General features: G+C 39.2%; 1 protein-coding gene across 2 annotated transcripts in view; it reads right to left on the bottom strand.

Moving 5' to 3' along the window:
• Positions 1-16410, bottom strand: part of EFNA5 (ephrin A5) — a 271521-nt gene that overhangs the window by 31336 nt on the left and 223775 nt on the right. For both annotated transcript variants that reach the window (XM_045197654.2, XM_024563303.3), the window contains exon 2: positions 14737-15029. In XM_045197654.2, coding sequence (XP_045053589.1) covers positions 14737-15029 — 293 coding nt within the window. The remainder of the gene's footprint in view (positions 1-14736; positions 15030-16410) is intronic.

Consider the following 16410-nt stretch of genomic DNA (forward strand, 5'->3'; position numbering starts at 1 on the left):
CTATTTCTGACCACCAGTGTGTTTCAAACTAGTTGATGACAGGAACTATTTTTGACACATGCAAATGTATAATTTAAAGTACCCATAAAAATTTGTCATGGAAGCTATCATTAATTTTGACAGAAACTAGGAAAGTAACTAATTGCCTTTCAAATATCAACATTAAGAATACCATTTATTAAGCTAGCACTTTAACTCATTTATATATGGAAAACTTGAGGCATGGGTGGAAATCTCCTGTCCAAATTAACACACCCAATAAGTAATGGAGTCAAGACCCAGATCTCCTCGTTCTCATATTATCCATTCCTCTAAATTTAATAATATTTTATAAAGAAACCTATTAAGTAATGGTCTTATTTTCTAGGAATCAGGACGTATTATATGGTTGAAAACACGACTGTTGTCTAACCCAATACATCAGCAGTAAATAGTGATTACATATACATCTCCGCTGACCTTTAATCATAACCAAATCATGGCTCCATTTAGATACACTCTTTTTTCATCAGACTCTAACTACACTGCAGGGAGAAGAGAACATGAACTGACAAGCACAAAAGGTCACAGACAATAGGCACCCACTTCTGCATTGTACCTTCCACAGCCCCGTGCCACAGAAATAGAACATTACAGGAACTGCCCACCTTTCTCTCCATGTTCCCCAAGCACACAGCTTCCTTCTAAACTGTTGGTCAAAATGTAATATTTCTTATTGCTAAATATCTTGCCTGTTTCCGTGCTAATGTGGCTTTCTAATTCTTTTCCTCACACAGCTTACCACTTTGTAAAAGAAATTCATTTTGTTACAAAAAATATTAAATTGTATAAAAAATACAAAAACCCAAAGGGTTACCTGGCTCTTCTTGTCTGCATCAGCCTGGTGAAACTGGACGAAGCAAACGAGATTGTTTAGTGAGGCCGGAGAGATCTGTCATCAGCATCATGAAGGAGCCAATAGAATCAGTCTATCTTAGTCTTTACCTTGGACTAGCTTGGTCTCTCTCTAACCAGAGTTCCCTGGGTTACACAAACATTCACATAACAGACACTGCTTCTGCTCAGCACTGATGGTGCTGTTCCACTCATGCAAAGCTTGCAGTACCTATTTCTTCCTTGCCTTAATTTCACATCCATCTACACCCATTTTAAGCCCATGTTCCCCAAGTATAGAACAAAGATAACCTACAAAAGAAATTGCTGGAGAGCTTATGAGAAATGTAGAGCCATACTGCAACCTCATAAAATTCAGTGAATCAGACTTTCTGAAAGTTGGTTCCATGAACTTGCATTCTTACTCCCCTCTGCAGGTGAATCACTAAAGTTGGGAGAATATCTGGGGCCCAGACACCTGAGTCCTACCTTGCCCCTCAAGTCAGCACTTCCGGTCTTTAAGGTCTTCCATCTGAAGCCATCTTTTCTCCCTTTTTGTTATAAACAGTGTCAATCTTGACATTTACCTAATACTTCTCTTTGTTATTATTTTCATGGATATGATTTTCTCACACTGGACTACGAGTTCTTGGAGGACAAAAATGACATCGAGTATTTTCTCTTGTCCCTCTATGGTGTCTCTGCTACACTGGCCTGATGGGTAAACATGGTTCTGGGAGTACTGGTGAATTATTTTCCTAATGAGAAAATAATATGTATTAGTGAAGTGTATCCTTCTATAGCCACTGTAGATTTTCTACAAATTTAATGATGCACAAGAACCAACAGCCCAAGTATGCTTTAATAAACTAATTTATATAGCATTTTGAATATAAATATTTCAGGAAATAGCCACCATAAATCTTCTAACATGAACTTTAATAATAAACTAACATTTTATATCAAAAGGTCAGAAGTGCTTCTATTTGATTGAATTAATAATCCAGCAAATGTTATTGATTTAGCAATTTCACTTAATAAAAACATCATAAAGCTATGCGAAAAATAAAAACACTGCAGCCATGGCAAAGAACCTGGAGGCAATATAGAAACAATAGGGACTCAGATAAAGCATATTACTATCTTTGAGGTTAGAATAATTTCTTTGTAAGTACTATCATTAGTTATGGAATAAGGGTCCAAACATTACTTGCTATATACATGGAAAAGAGCTAAGAGCATGAACATTGGCATCAGAATGCCTTTGCTCAGCTGGATGCTACCACACAGGTACAGTGTGATTTTAGACAAATTGTTTGACCTGACTGCGCTTCAGTTTCCTCATCTGTGATGAGGGAACAATAACAGTGCCTAACAAATAATGATGAGGCATGAATGAGAAAATATACATAACCTTATGTAATAGATAAGCGTTTACTACATGTTAGCTATTATTATGTAACCAGTCAACATCTAGCCCTAAAACATTTATTTCAATGTATTCATAATAAAGCCCTCCCAAATCAGTGTCACCATCAGAAACACACTTCTTCCTATTGCCTGCTAACAAAGTTCCAAACCTTTCAGACCGGAATGAATGGCCCTCCTGTATAGTCTATTTCCCAGTATTCTCTTCCCATTCAGTCAGGCCTGTCTTTTCATTGACCCCAGAGTGTGTGCCCCTCTGACTTCCATACCAGCAGGAAATCAGGAGAGGAAATCAGGAGACCTGAGGGAAGCTTGCTCTCTGGAGGGCCGCCAAGTGATGTCCCCAACTCTGCCACCCGCCCTCGTGAACCAGTGCCATGAGCCCTCCTGTGTAAAATCTGGGTGCCTGCACACGGCTGCCACAGTACCTGAACTTCACTCTAAAGATTTCAAATGTTATACATTCTCAAGTTTGGCACTCCCCCTCACAGAATCTCTCTACTCATCTTTCTTGAATTTGCAGAGATGCGCAATACCCTCAAGTCTGTGAAAAACTGGTGGATTTTAAATAACAATAGCAACAGCAACAACTCTAGTAACTGAAACAACCATGTGCAGCTGCTGTGCAGCTGAATGACAAGGTAAGACAGTCCCCAACATGTCCTACTAACAAGCTGTGATACTGAGACAGTCGGTCATGAGGTGTTGCGATATATCACCGATGCCTGCCCTGTGCCACTGCTTCTGCTAGTCAAATTAAACCTCTGAGAAAAATGACGCAGGGTACCAAAGACATGTGTACTTCCGTAGTCTTGCAAATCCTAAATGTCTTCATCACAGTCGACGTAGGGAGAGTGAAGGACCTACTTTATGTCATCACGTTCTGACCTCCCATGCCACTCAGTAGTGCTCTACTTTGTTTTAAAATCCCATACACCTCCTACGGTGTGGAATCTCAGGAATAAGCTAACATGAAACATTCCTCTTTAGGTCACGTGAGCCATTTTTTGAACTGGGTTTGCCTTAAATTCCAGGGTATAGGTAGGACTTACATAATGACTTGCCAAGCATGCTTGAAATCTGTCTCCTTTTAACCTCTTGTAAAGCATTTATTATGAAGTAAGTGAATAAAGAGCTTAGATGTGGAGTCAAATTGTATGGATTCGAGTCCTGACTCCATTGCAAACTACATAATCTCAGGTAAGTTACTTATCCTCTCTCTGCCTCAGTTTTCTCATATGCATTTTAGGGCTGACATCACAGATGAGGATTCAATGAGTTAAAACAAGTATGGTGCTTGAAACAGTCTAGTATGTAGTAAACGGTCAAAAAACACTAAAGCACTATAATTATGATTATTGGAACAAGTGTTAGTGGAGGGATTACTGGTCAAAGTGTGAGTAAGCCTTTAGCAAAAGGCTGCCTTGACAACAATAGCAGCTAAACCTCATTTAAATCATGGCAATATTTATTACATGGTCTCAAAATTAATTCAACTGCACTCGGTTATATAGTAAGAACTCTAAGCAATCTATTAAAAGTAAAAAAAAATATTGCTTGCTCATATTGTTAGACTCTATTTTATTCTCCTTGTTTAGATTCTGCCCTAAAAATAAGGCCTAAAATAGAGAAAGGAATTCTGAATTCAAGGTTGAGAACCCACTGAAACTGTGAAAGCAAAAACACACAGGACAATGACATCAATCCAGATGTAAGCCAGGGCCTATGATAATGGATTTACAGGAGAAAATTAATGTTAGAAAATATTTGTAAAAAGAACTGGAAGAACAAAATTTACATTAGAATCCAGATATTGAAGCCACTAAAATTTGGATGAGTTTAAATTAACCACAATATGTATTATTTTTTAATGACTCAGAGACATTATTTGTTTTTAAAAATTTGAAAGCCAAAGGGAGTGCTAACTGTAAACTAAATCTTACCCAACACTAATGTAGATAGAGCTAGTGGGAAATATTGTACATCTCTGATACTCCTAACAACAACAGACTGGTTGGCTATTCTCCAATTCATGATGTTTTATTTTGAAGTTCAAAATGAATTTATATATTGTAAAGCTTTAAATTTTAAAACTAAACCTGGACACAGCACATATATTAAGCTCTGTTCCTAACATGAACTTTCTACCATCTGCCTAAAAATATTCAGCGGAGAAGCAGCCTATTGCCAAAGCCCACTTACTCCCCCTATTACTCAGAGACAGGTAAGCCAGGTCCCCAGAGACTGTATTTCAAGTCCACAGGATACTCATGGACTAAAATAGTGAATGATGATGCCTCATTCTCTGCATTAATATTAAAGAAAAGAGAAAATAGGAAACTTTATAGCCACTATCAGCTCTCTGGACCATAAATCTCAAGTTTTGAGAATTGCTTCCCAAAAGGGTAGGGAGCGGGGATGAGTTGTGAGAGAGCTTTGGAGCCTAGAGATATTTTTTAGCAAGCCAGCAAAGCACTGACACAAATTTCTACATATCTCTGGCTGTGAAAAGTCTCATTTGTGGTGATTTATATTTCCTCATAAAGAACTCTGTAGATAATATAAGCCTGCTGTGAGGCTGTATGACAACTTTCAAACCAAGAGTTACACAACCATTCTGTTAAAATAGAGCAAGAATAGATGAGTGGGAAAATCTGTAGAAATAGTATTTCTTCTGATGAAAGGCCAAATACTATTCTTCCAGCAGGCACAATGCTCAGGGAGTCACCTTTCACTCTCTGGGCATGTCTCATGGATGATATTTTGGTCGTCTAAGCAAGGAAGGATTTTTTCCCCTGAAGATTGACTATGCGTGTGGTGTGTGCATGCTTGTGTAATTTACGGCAAATGACACTTAGACAGCATCACACTGGAGTTCAGTTGCCTTAATAAGTTACTAAGGGAAACACAGAGAATAGCACGCTGACAACCCGAAGTCAGTGAAGTATAAACAGTTATTCCAAGTGTCACCAGCGTGTTACTTCCCTTTCTCTTGGCATCTGCTCTATGTAAACGCTGCGCACACATGACAATACGGCAGCTCATTAAACTGTTTTCAGTTAACTCGGAAATCAAATTCGTATGGTACATGTTCATGAGGCTGAGAATTACTGCTTCCCTGTGAAATTATGCAATTAATCAGGTGCATTACTTCCCTAGGAGAGGCGGCCCCTTCTGACATTTAGGGGTACAATGAACAACCCTTTAGTTTGTTTTCCATTTCAGCATTTAGTCTCAGTGGGGTAACAGGAAGCAAAAGGTGACATCATTCCTCCTTCCCCCTTAGGAGGTCAGACACTACATGTTTCCTCAGTCCTATAAGAGCATTTTAAATTCAAAAAGGAGCACAAGTAAAAATTGTTTGGTTTCTGAGAGTCTTATCTGAGGGTCGCAGCCTTTGAAAAATTCAAACAATGGGAAGACTACTTAGGAGTCTTCAGTTGCTTGTGACTGATACCATGAATTTCTATCAAGTTCCAATTATTCGACAGCTTCTAAGGCTCCCTTTGCGAACGTTAAGAATGCTCCCAGAGTCCAAACCTGTGAAGCAGTGATGATGTTTGCTCCATTTTCCTGTCCACAGATATGAATGGCATCATTCCTCTGAGTCTTTTTTTAACAGTACCTCATCCGTTATTCAAGTCATTTAACAGGGCATGCATTTCTTTCAAAAATTCTCTCCATATATGACCAAATAATAATGCCCCAAATGTACAGAATAATAAAGTATTTTCAAACTTCCTATGTTGTTATCAACTGCCTCCTCCACCCTCGATTCCACTCAGACCCTGAAACGCATTGGGCGACATGTCCAAGCCAGCCAGGCCTGAGCTACGCATTCTTGTGCAGGAGGTAACAGGGCACCTGGCTATAAACAACCGTTTTCAGAAGAGAAACTTACAATTAACACAGAAAAATATCCTGAAGTCCCTAAATATCCTCTTTCTTGTTCTTTATTTAACCTCCACTTAAGAGCCCTTTAAATCCATTCATGCTTTCTGAAAGATGGCTAGGGACAACTTGAAACAGACACAATTCTCTAAAACCCATTCTTTCAATAAAAAGGTGCATTCTTGCAGGTTCACTAAAGACCATGGGAAATATATAAAGGGAAAAGAATGACTATTTTCAGGAAGAAATCTGACACAGTCCCAGACAAACTTCCAGTGTCCAAGTGGAGAAAAACTCTTCTATTGTATGTTCAAAATAAAACAAAACTTAAAAAAAACAACCCTAAAATATACTCTGTACCGGTATCTGAGCAATTGTTATTTGATGTCCGTGCATTGTCATTCTTTTTCACTATGAAGATATTAAAATTTAAAAATGTCCTGACACTGCCCTTCAACTCCCTTTTCTATTGAATCAAATATGCTTCGCTGAATATTGTGATCTGAATCTACCCCCCCCCCAAATACAGGGGGCAAGCAGTAAATAACCAGTCCTAGAAATTTCAGTTATAAACCCCTGAATCTCAGCTGAAGTATATGGCAGAGCATTTAATGCTAAAATAAGTCTTCAGTAATCAAACACGTTTTTCAATAATAAAAGCAAAATGCACACACACGTTGTTGCAAATATTGAGTTGTTCATTTTAAGAAAGCACATTGTACTCATAGGTCACCTCCCCTGTAAGAATGAAAGACTATGAAAGATGGAAGAGATTACCTCCTGCTTTGATAAATGTGCTGTGTGACACTCTTCTGTTTCAATGAGAACAACTCAGAGAAAAAGGCGGATTGGTGTGAACTGTCAGGACCCAAATAATTATTAGTGGAGATTACTACAGTGAGCTGCTGGAAAACCAAACATCTCAAAGGGAATGAAGACTCTCTTAGGTGCACATAATCCCAGCATGTAATTCCTTCGGAAGATAGGGCATGGACTTGAAATGTGAATCTTTACTGGGCATTCATGAGGATTTTTACTCAACTAAAATATCAGTCAGGACTATTCAAGTTGCCTTAACTTTTTAAACGGTGCAACCATTTCTGGATGTGGATAATTGAAGTTATCTATTTGGTGGTCAGCTTGTCCTTGAAAAAATATTTCATTAATTGAATCTTGGAAATAAAGAATGTGATAATAAACTATTACTGTATACCCATTTCACAGATGAAGAAAGTGATGATTAATGAGGTTAAGTTGCCCAAAGTCACACAGCTCTTAAGAGTATAAAAAGAGGATTTGAGCTCAAAGCTGCATTTACCAGAGTCTGTGCCTTAAGAAAAAAAGCCCATTCTCTTCTTAAATGTAACATATCCCCAGAATATGCTCAAAAACATTATTAAGACACTAGGGAGCTGCTGCAGTGGCTGCAGTAAAATCTATGGCAAGTTCTAATATTTATCTGCTTTTCTCAAACACCAGCATATAAGAAATAAAAAATTAATTGCTTTTTTGTTCTATTTGGTTTACTATTATGGCATTTATTCATTCAGCAAATATATATTGAATAATTCTTCTACCTATTGTTTTCTATTTCTTGTCATAAATATACAGCTTTAAATCATTGTTATGGTTAAGTAGACTCCCCACACTATGGAGAGCTTGCCCAACTTTAGAAACACTTCACACTCTAAGTTCCAACAACTTGCCTGCAAATAAGCTTTTGGAATATACGCAGTTGGCAAGTGAAGGACTTTCTATACGTTACTCATCTTGATTTGCTTAAATATTCTTTTACATATTAAAGAATAGTCGATAATTATGTACAACCAAATAATTTCTGAAGCTAATCTTGATCAATTCAATAGGATATCTCTTAAGAATTTAGGCTATTTTGTCAGTTTCAAAAATTGTGTAGTGCAGCCCTGACCAGTGTGGCTCAGTTGGTTGGGCATCATTTCTCAAAACAAAAGGTCGCTGGTTCGATTCTCTGTCAGGGCACATGCCTGGGTTGTGGGTTTGGTCCCCAGTAGGGGTGCATGGGAGAGGCAACCTACTGATGTTTCTCTCTCATATCGATGTTTCTCTTCCTCTCTCCCTTCCCTTTTCTTTAAAAAAATAAATAAATAAAATCTTAAAAAAAATTTGTAGTGCATACTGAAGTTGCCTCACACCTTAAGAGTGTATACTTTTAATTAAAGTACATAAAAAAGAATTAGCAGTTAACCATCAGGCCTTCAGGTTGTTGTGTGCTATGGATTTAAGAAAAATGCCCATAATAATATAGACTGTCATCACGATTTTCTAATTTTGAACAATATGTATACCAAAAAGACTGAAGTAGTAGTCTTCGGCTTCCTAAAACTTCTTTTCATTAATGAGGTTTTCAGGATTCTAATATCAAAGAAATGGACATTTTTTTCAGTTTTGTACTTCTATCACTGTATCAATATAAAGGAATAAATGTGTATTCAAGTTCACTCACCAATAAGCTTAGGAAGGGTATATTCCCTAATAATCTCCCAGAAACTCCTGGTTTCTATCTGGGTGCGGTGACTGTAAACAATCGCTATCTTTACTCTGAGTATCTTTTGAAGAAAATCAATCATACTTTAGATATAGCAAATGCTCGAATAATTCTGTCATTACACTATCATCTTCAGAAAATAGAATTTGTCTTCCTTGTTGGAGGTCTCCCATTAAAACTCACTCACTCCTGAAGCAAGTGTGGAATCATGACTTGTTGGGAACTGCCCTGCCTGGTTTCAGAAGCTGTAACCCCCCCATGGCTAAGGCTGAGTAAAAAGACCTTGGGACCATAATCCACTAAGGAGATGAAGCATATCCTCCCAGCAGAGGCACCAGCTCTGCCCCCTTTACCTCACCCTGCTTGGCCCCAGATGGATGACTGGTTAACCAATGACAGGTAAGATTCCTCAAGGGAGGAACAACCTAAGACAGGCACGGTCGCAAAGGGGCCATAAGGGAAGGACTTAGGGAACTATAGAAAAGGGTTGTTAGACCCTCACCCTTCAGCTTTGTTATAGCCCGAGTCCTCATTCTATATGTAAAAAGTCTCCTAATCTCTTGGCTGCCTGGATCCCCCACCTGACTTATGCCTAAAAAATGCCGGAGGTGGGTTTGGCCCTGTGCTGGAATGGGTGGTTTCCCAGGGCAATCAGGCCTAAGAAAGAATGCATAAAATCCTGTGAAACCTGCTTTGCTAAAAATACCCTCAATTTAAATAATAAGGGTCCAAGCATAAAATGAGTTTGTTTCACAAAGTTTTATGGCCCTTTAGCTACCTGACCCTGACTCAGAATAAGCCCTCAGAGTTCTTTGAATGTTAGCTATTGTTTGATCATTACTGCCTGACAATGTCTGATGAGGAGCTTTACATATGCACCCTGTGTTCCTAGGCAAACTAAACCCAGTAAAAGCTCATTGAGGAACAAGCTCAAGGCCCTTCTCCTCTGAGAGACTGGCCATCTTTCCTCCCCAAGCGGATCATGTCTTGGTAGAATTATTCTCATCTGTGGCCAGGAGGGCTCTGAGCACCCGCCCCCCCAATGACTCAGCCAGCATGTTAAATATCTAGTGGATTTAAAAAGAATTTCTTTGAAAATATAACTTTTCTGGCTTCTGAAGTTATATGAAAAGGATCAACCATCTAGGAGGATATCACTGAAATTTCTTTTGGAGAAAGAAAAGTATCCTTTGGAGAGCTGAAAATTCATCTTGCAACTATCTGATTCGGGTTTCTAGCAGTTCATAAAGCACTATTTTCTAAACATCAGTGCTAATTGTTCCCAGTCTTTTAAAATACAATATTAAGGTTTTCTTCCCCCTTTTAAACATTTGATACCTAGGGCTTTATCTCTTCATTTCCTTAGTTGCTTACTCACTTAGTTTCCTCTTAGATTTGCCACTTCCTATTTGTGTAAACCTTTTCAAGTTACCTAACTTTTCCATCCTTCAGTTTATTCACCTGTAAAATACGAAGAACTGTACCTCATAGTGCTGTTTTAAGAATAGTAGGGTGCATAGAACACTGCCTGGAAAAGAGTGAGTGCTATCTAAACATTCATTAGCCTCATTTATTCAACATCTACTACATGCTAAACAATATAATTCATAGCATAGAGCAGAAGCAGTTGTGGACAAACAACCAGAAATATCTGATGTCAGGGGTGATGAGTGCTTGAGGAAAAATAAAGCAGGGAAGAAGTGTAGGGAACAACAGAAGTGTTATCTTTCCATAAGGGGACAGAAGAGCCTGTCTGATACAGACTATTTGTTTTTTGTATTTTTTTTTTAGTGTAGACTTAAGAAAGTGAGAGGCAAGGAGCTGGATGCCTGAGGCGATAAGATCCCCAGGACCAGAACAGAGAAAGCAGCAAGGCCCTGCTGTCCGGGGCATGGACACGTGGACAGTATGTGGAACAGGAAGGAGGGCAGGTGGCTGGCGCAGGGCCCGCAGGGCGAGGATGGGTAAGCAAAAAAGTCCAAAGGTGGAAGGTGAGGAAGAGAGGAGTACCTACCAAGGAGAACCTTGTTGGCCAGGTTAGAGGCTTTGGACTTTTGTCTCGGTGAGACAGCAAGGCAGTCGCTCGAGGGCTTAGATAGAGTGGCTGGTGACTTGCCTGAGGAAAACAGGTGTCTGCTGCACTAGTGGGGACCACAGATGATGGTTTCAACCACGTGGCAGGGGCTTACTAATTTTAATACCTAGTGGGCCTTAATAGGCCTCTCCACTCTGTATTTCCCCTAATGATATCCTTTCAATTGGCATTCATTGAACACCTACCAAGTAGAGAAAAGGCACTGGGCTGGGCCATTGTACAGATGCTCTCTCTTACCTTAGTGAGCATCAGTAAAATAGAGTAAGATTAAGATATTAAAGCTCTAAGAATGTTTGAAATCATCTACTGCAACCATGTTATTTTACAATGTGGACTTGGGACATCCAGAGACACTGAATGATTTACCCAAGATCATATAGCCAGTTAAATCAAGAGAAGGGCCTAGACTCAGGCTTCCTTACTTTACAAAAGGGGATATTCAAAATCAGTGTTAAAAAAAATCAGTGTTTCTACTGACTTATAAAAATAACTATTGTTTATTTATTTTCCTTTGCCTCTTCTAATTTAAAAATAGCAGCAGAACTTCGTTCAAACCTGCTCTCATTGGCTAATATTTATGAGAATCATTTCTAAAATGAGTATTTTTGAAGTTTCTAAAATAACTCTTTGCCATAGCAAGTCTACGACTATTGCCATAACCTACTGGCGGGTAGTTCTGCAAATCTATCACTGATAGAAATATCACCAACTTTCCGTAATTTAGTGTGCCAATCCACTTACCAAAATAACTCCTGTAGATTACAAACATTATTTGTCAGATTCCAAAGTGGGCTCAGTCTGCCTTAGCAATAATCAGTTATAATAACTTAATAGACTGCCTGTGCCCATGGAAAAAAGGACGTAGCATAGAGTCATTCTTGGGACAAATAAAGGATCTAGAACTGTGAAGAATATTTTACTTTTAAAGTAAATAGGAAACTTGATTTGAGATATTTCCAACTACTGCATTTCTTAACTTTGTATATCTCAGGGAAATGAAGCAGGAAATAAATCTTGTTAAGAAGAAAGACAAACTTGACAAGACCTCTCTAATCTATGTCCTTTCTGAGTCTAAGTGGTGAGGTGGGTATCCTGTTATGATTTATTCCCCTTTCTTTCCCACAAATCCAAGTTTATAGCTGAATTTTGGTCCCCCCTAACTGCCACATGCAACCCCTCCTCTAGCACCCTAAAGCAGGACTGCCTTTGGCAATAGGTTTCCTTTTTCTCTTGGAAAACTTGGAAGAGAATTTAAAGCTGTGAAGAGCTGAAGTCTAACCCTGGCCTCTAGTGAGAACATTTTAAAAACTGACTGGTCGGCAGTCAGCTTGTTTCTAAGATCAGCACTAGAGCTTCTTGTGACGCAGTAAGTGTGAAAAGAGCCATTTCCCAATCTCTTTGTTCATCCCACACCTGTTAGGAGAGAGGAAAATTCAACTGAGAGCCAAGTCTCCCCTAAGAATCCTTTAGTTTAATTATGACCACGGTAGATTAAACGTCTGTAAGAACACACATTCGCTCTGTTACTCCAGCTCTCAGCAGTGAAAGAGAAGGAGAGAAAACCCTTTCACTCCTAAAAAGACAGGAAAGGATGCTCTTGTGGTTCTAAAACATGGTTCAAAATTCAATTTAACTGACTACAGGCCACTGCGCTTCTTGTAAATGAACATCTCCTCACTGCTAATTTTGTGCTATTTTACCTTTCATTAAAAAATGTAATTCAGGTTAAACTCAGCTGAACAGCAAAAAGCTCTCGGTATTTTGAAGCATTTTGGAACAATTACTTTGACAGGAGCCCTTGACAGTTAAATGACTCTGTTAAATGAATGTTATAGAAGACACATAATGGTTTTTAGTGAAATATTGAATTTAACCACAAATGAGAGAAACGAGTCATAAGCACTATGGGTATATTTGAATAATAACATCTTGCTTGTGAACCTCAATGGATTCTGTGATTTCTAATAATCATGCAATCAACTAGTTAGCTGGTGAGTATGTTTCCCATCTTGGTGCTCTCTATTCATTTTGGGGTGTTGCTTTTGTTGTTGTTTCTTAACCTGAGAAACCAGTATGAAAATTTGGAAATGAAATAATTTCCTCCTACACTGGTATGATATTTTGGAGGTAGGCAATTAATGAGTTGCCGCTCCACAATGAAATCGTCCTCCTTTCTTTTTCTCATTTGTTGAAGGAGATTCTGTCACAAAGTAAAAAATCAGCAAAAGCCAAGAGCCTGCTGCCTAAGAACGTGTGAATTTACTGCGCGCCAGTGTTTCCTCCATCCGGGGGCTCAATATTCCTTTTCTTATTTGATGGATCGAATGTGAGATAGTATCAAGGCTTTCACATGTTTTCTCATGACTAACGACTGAAATATGCACTGAAATAATAAAACGGGTACTGTTCAATTTCCTTTTTATATTCAGTTCCAATATAAGTGAGAGTGCCCCTGTGATGGTGAAATCTGGCTTATTATGTAAGTTCTGTTTTCTGGAGAAGAAGGGGAGCTAGAAATCCCCGTAGACTTAAAACATGTGGGTTGGGAGTGGGTGGGGGACTTGCAGACTGCAGCAGTGAGCTAGAACAGGAATGCCCTTCATCTTGTTGGTCTGGCAAGCGGGGGTGAGAAGTCAGTGCTAAGCATACCGGTGGTGCTGCGTGGATCTGCACACCGTGTGCAGCTGCAGGTCCTGGTCCTTCAGGCAGGTGAGGTACAAGCTCCACCAGGATCCCACTGCTCCCTGCGTTTATCTTCATCCACCACCTGTCTATTTACACCTTAGTTGCCTATGCACATGTCTGCTCCCCACTAGACAGTCACTCCTCGGGGACAGAGAGCATCCTTTCATCTTGCCCCCCCCCCAACACGTCTGAGTCATGGTATGCTGTTCAGTAAATGTACTTTTAAAAAAATAAACCTTTAACTCCTTCAGCTGACAGTGAAAACATGTGAAAGGCCAGATTGCATAAACATTTGATATTAGTTAAAGGAAAGTCCAGAAAGAGACACAGCGAGCTGCCTAAATTAGACATGACCTCACACCTTGCTAACTCAAAGTGCGCTCCAGGGCTCAGCAGCATCGCCACCACCTGGGAACTTTATAAATTCTGAATCTTGGGCCTCACCTCAGACCCCATCAGTCAAAATCTGCATCAAGCAAGGTCCCCGAGTGGCTTACGCACGGACATTTGAGAAGTGTTTACCTGGAGTGTATGACTAGGATGATGCCTAAGGCAGCGACGGTGTGTATTATGGAGAAACGGGGGCCACGGCCGTGCGATGAATACAGAGGTCCGCTGAGAGCGTTTTAGCACTCTCTCAGGACAGGGTCACTTAATGCTCACAGGTGGGCAACTCACTTACACCAGGTCCCTTGGAAGCCCTTCTAGATCCTTCTCCACGCTTTTTCCTGTTTAAAGGCACAGCTGCTCTTAATAATTGTCTTTTCTCCTTGGTGCAAAGATAGTATTTATCGTCAGCATGCTGACATTTGCAGGAGTTTCGGCTTTCTTCACTGAAAATGTGGATGATTGAAAGGATACTGCTGACACCTGAATAAGAAATCCAATGACTCCAAGCTATGTAAATTCAATTATTTCTGTTAATTTTTTTTTCAGGAATCTCTTTCTTTTCTTCAGCTTTGGAGAAGTCCTAGCAATTTTCATTTAAAAGAAATACAAGTCAGCAGTGGTTCACTGAACAGGCTGACAAGCAATTTCATAGGGGGAGAGGCGCTGTGTCTTTAATCTAATTTGTGTTCTCAATTCCCAGCTAATGTATCTGGGGACCCTGATATATGCATTTACAAGGAGACATCTGTAATGCAGAGTCCAGCTCGCTGCAGTTCTCTGAAACATGGGTAAAAAATTACTCTGGATTCTTACAGCTGCCCCACAACATGATAAATCCGCATATACTCACAGATGTAGAAATATTCCCGGCCTGGCCTGAATTCAAATCCTAGAGAAAAGGGTGTGAAGAGCTGGAATTTTTCAGAGAACTTCAGTGGTCCATTTGGAGAATGAGGCCGGTTACATTCCCATCTCTTGAACCCTTTGGAAGTGTGGTCGCAGGCGCTGTAGCCATCAAAGTTCACCATGTAGAGGATGTAGCGCTCGGTCTTGTCTTCTGGCACCGAGTCCTCATAGTGAGGGCAGAAAACATCCAGGTAGTCGTTGATACAGACGTCGATGTGGTAGTCGCCCTTCTGGAATCTGTGGGACGAAGGAAAGGAGAAGCTGAGCTTACACAGAGAGGAAAGGCTCTGGGTTTGGAATCAGTGGTTGAGCCTTTTATAGCGCCAGGATGAAGAGATTTATTATTTTAAGTTGTTTTTGTCACACGCCATTGTGATTAGGGGCCTGGCTTGAAATGCTACTGCTCCTAATCAAAGAAACAAGCCATTTTGCAGAGGAATTCTATTATATTTGTTTCAAAATTTTGAAACAAATAGAATTAGAAATGAATGAATCCTTCACATCCATTTTAAGTATTAAAGATGCTGATTTGCTGTTTTCTTTTCATCCTTAAAATCATATATATGGAAGCAAACTTTTCTTTATTTCTAAAATAGTGTTTCATTTAATAAATATTTTTGAATAAATGATTCAGTAATTTAAAGAACAAATAAATGACTGGATTATTTTTGTTATAATTGAGACCATTCTCAATTTTCTGTGCAGATTGAGAATTAGAGGAACAAAATTGAGAGAGTTAGAATGACAGAATTTAAATGTTGGAAAGAAAACTCACAGAACAACATTTACACTTCAGAGGGCAATAAAAACCTAATGCATAATGACGAAGCGTGAGTGACTGAGCTAGACCTAGAATAGAGATTTTGGCTTCTAATTAGGTCTTTCCCTTAGTAAATCTGTTTATGTCACAAATTCGGTTTAGCCAGTCTCTTTTTTTGATGCTCTGTCCCTTTCTATATTAAGAAAATTGAAAATGTCTAATTTCAATTATTTTCTACCCATTTCTTTTAATCTTGCAGGTTGTGCTCTGGGGTTGGGCTGTTGAGTACTGAAAGTAACAAGCCAAATGAAAATAGCAAAAGCCAGGGCCGATTCGTCCTGAAATAGTTAAAATCTATACAAGCAAATGAGCGTGTACACAAACACAGGCCACTGCACTCTTACCCAACAAGTTTTGCTTCTTCGTTTTAACGAATATGCCTTTCCCCATCAACTGAACAGTATTTCTCAGGACCCAGTAATACCTGAAACAGGAATTGTTCTGCACACACCTTCCTAAAATCAGGGTGGAAAACCTAGGAAAAAAACCTGTGTTTTTACCTAGTGAAGAAATCCTTCCCTGAGCTCTCAGAAGGGTCATCGTAAAACTGTGTTACTGCTGAAATACAACACCCATAAAGCCATATAATCTTCAAGTCAGAGAGTCCCAGTGATGGTGAGCTAGTCTATTCCATTTTTGGACATTTCTAAATGTTAGAAACTTTCTTCTTATACTGAATATAAATCTGCTTCTGTGTAATTTCTATCCAGTGATCCTACTTCTGCTGCCTGAAATTACAAAGAACAAATCTAATTCTTCTTCCACCAGGTAGTCCATAAAACATCTGGAGATGTCAGC

The sequence above is a fragment of the Desmodus rotundus genome, chromosome 1 (genome assembly GCF_022682495.2).
Source record: "Desmodus rotundus isolate HL8 chromosome 1, HLdesRot8A.1, whole genome shotgun sequence".
Lineage (NCBI taxonomy): Eukaryota > Metazoa > Chordata > Mammalia > Chiroptera > Phyllostomidae > Desmodus > Desmodus rotundus.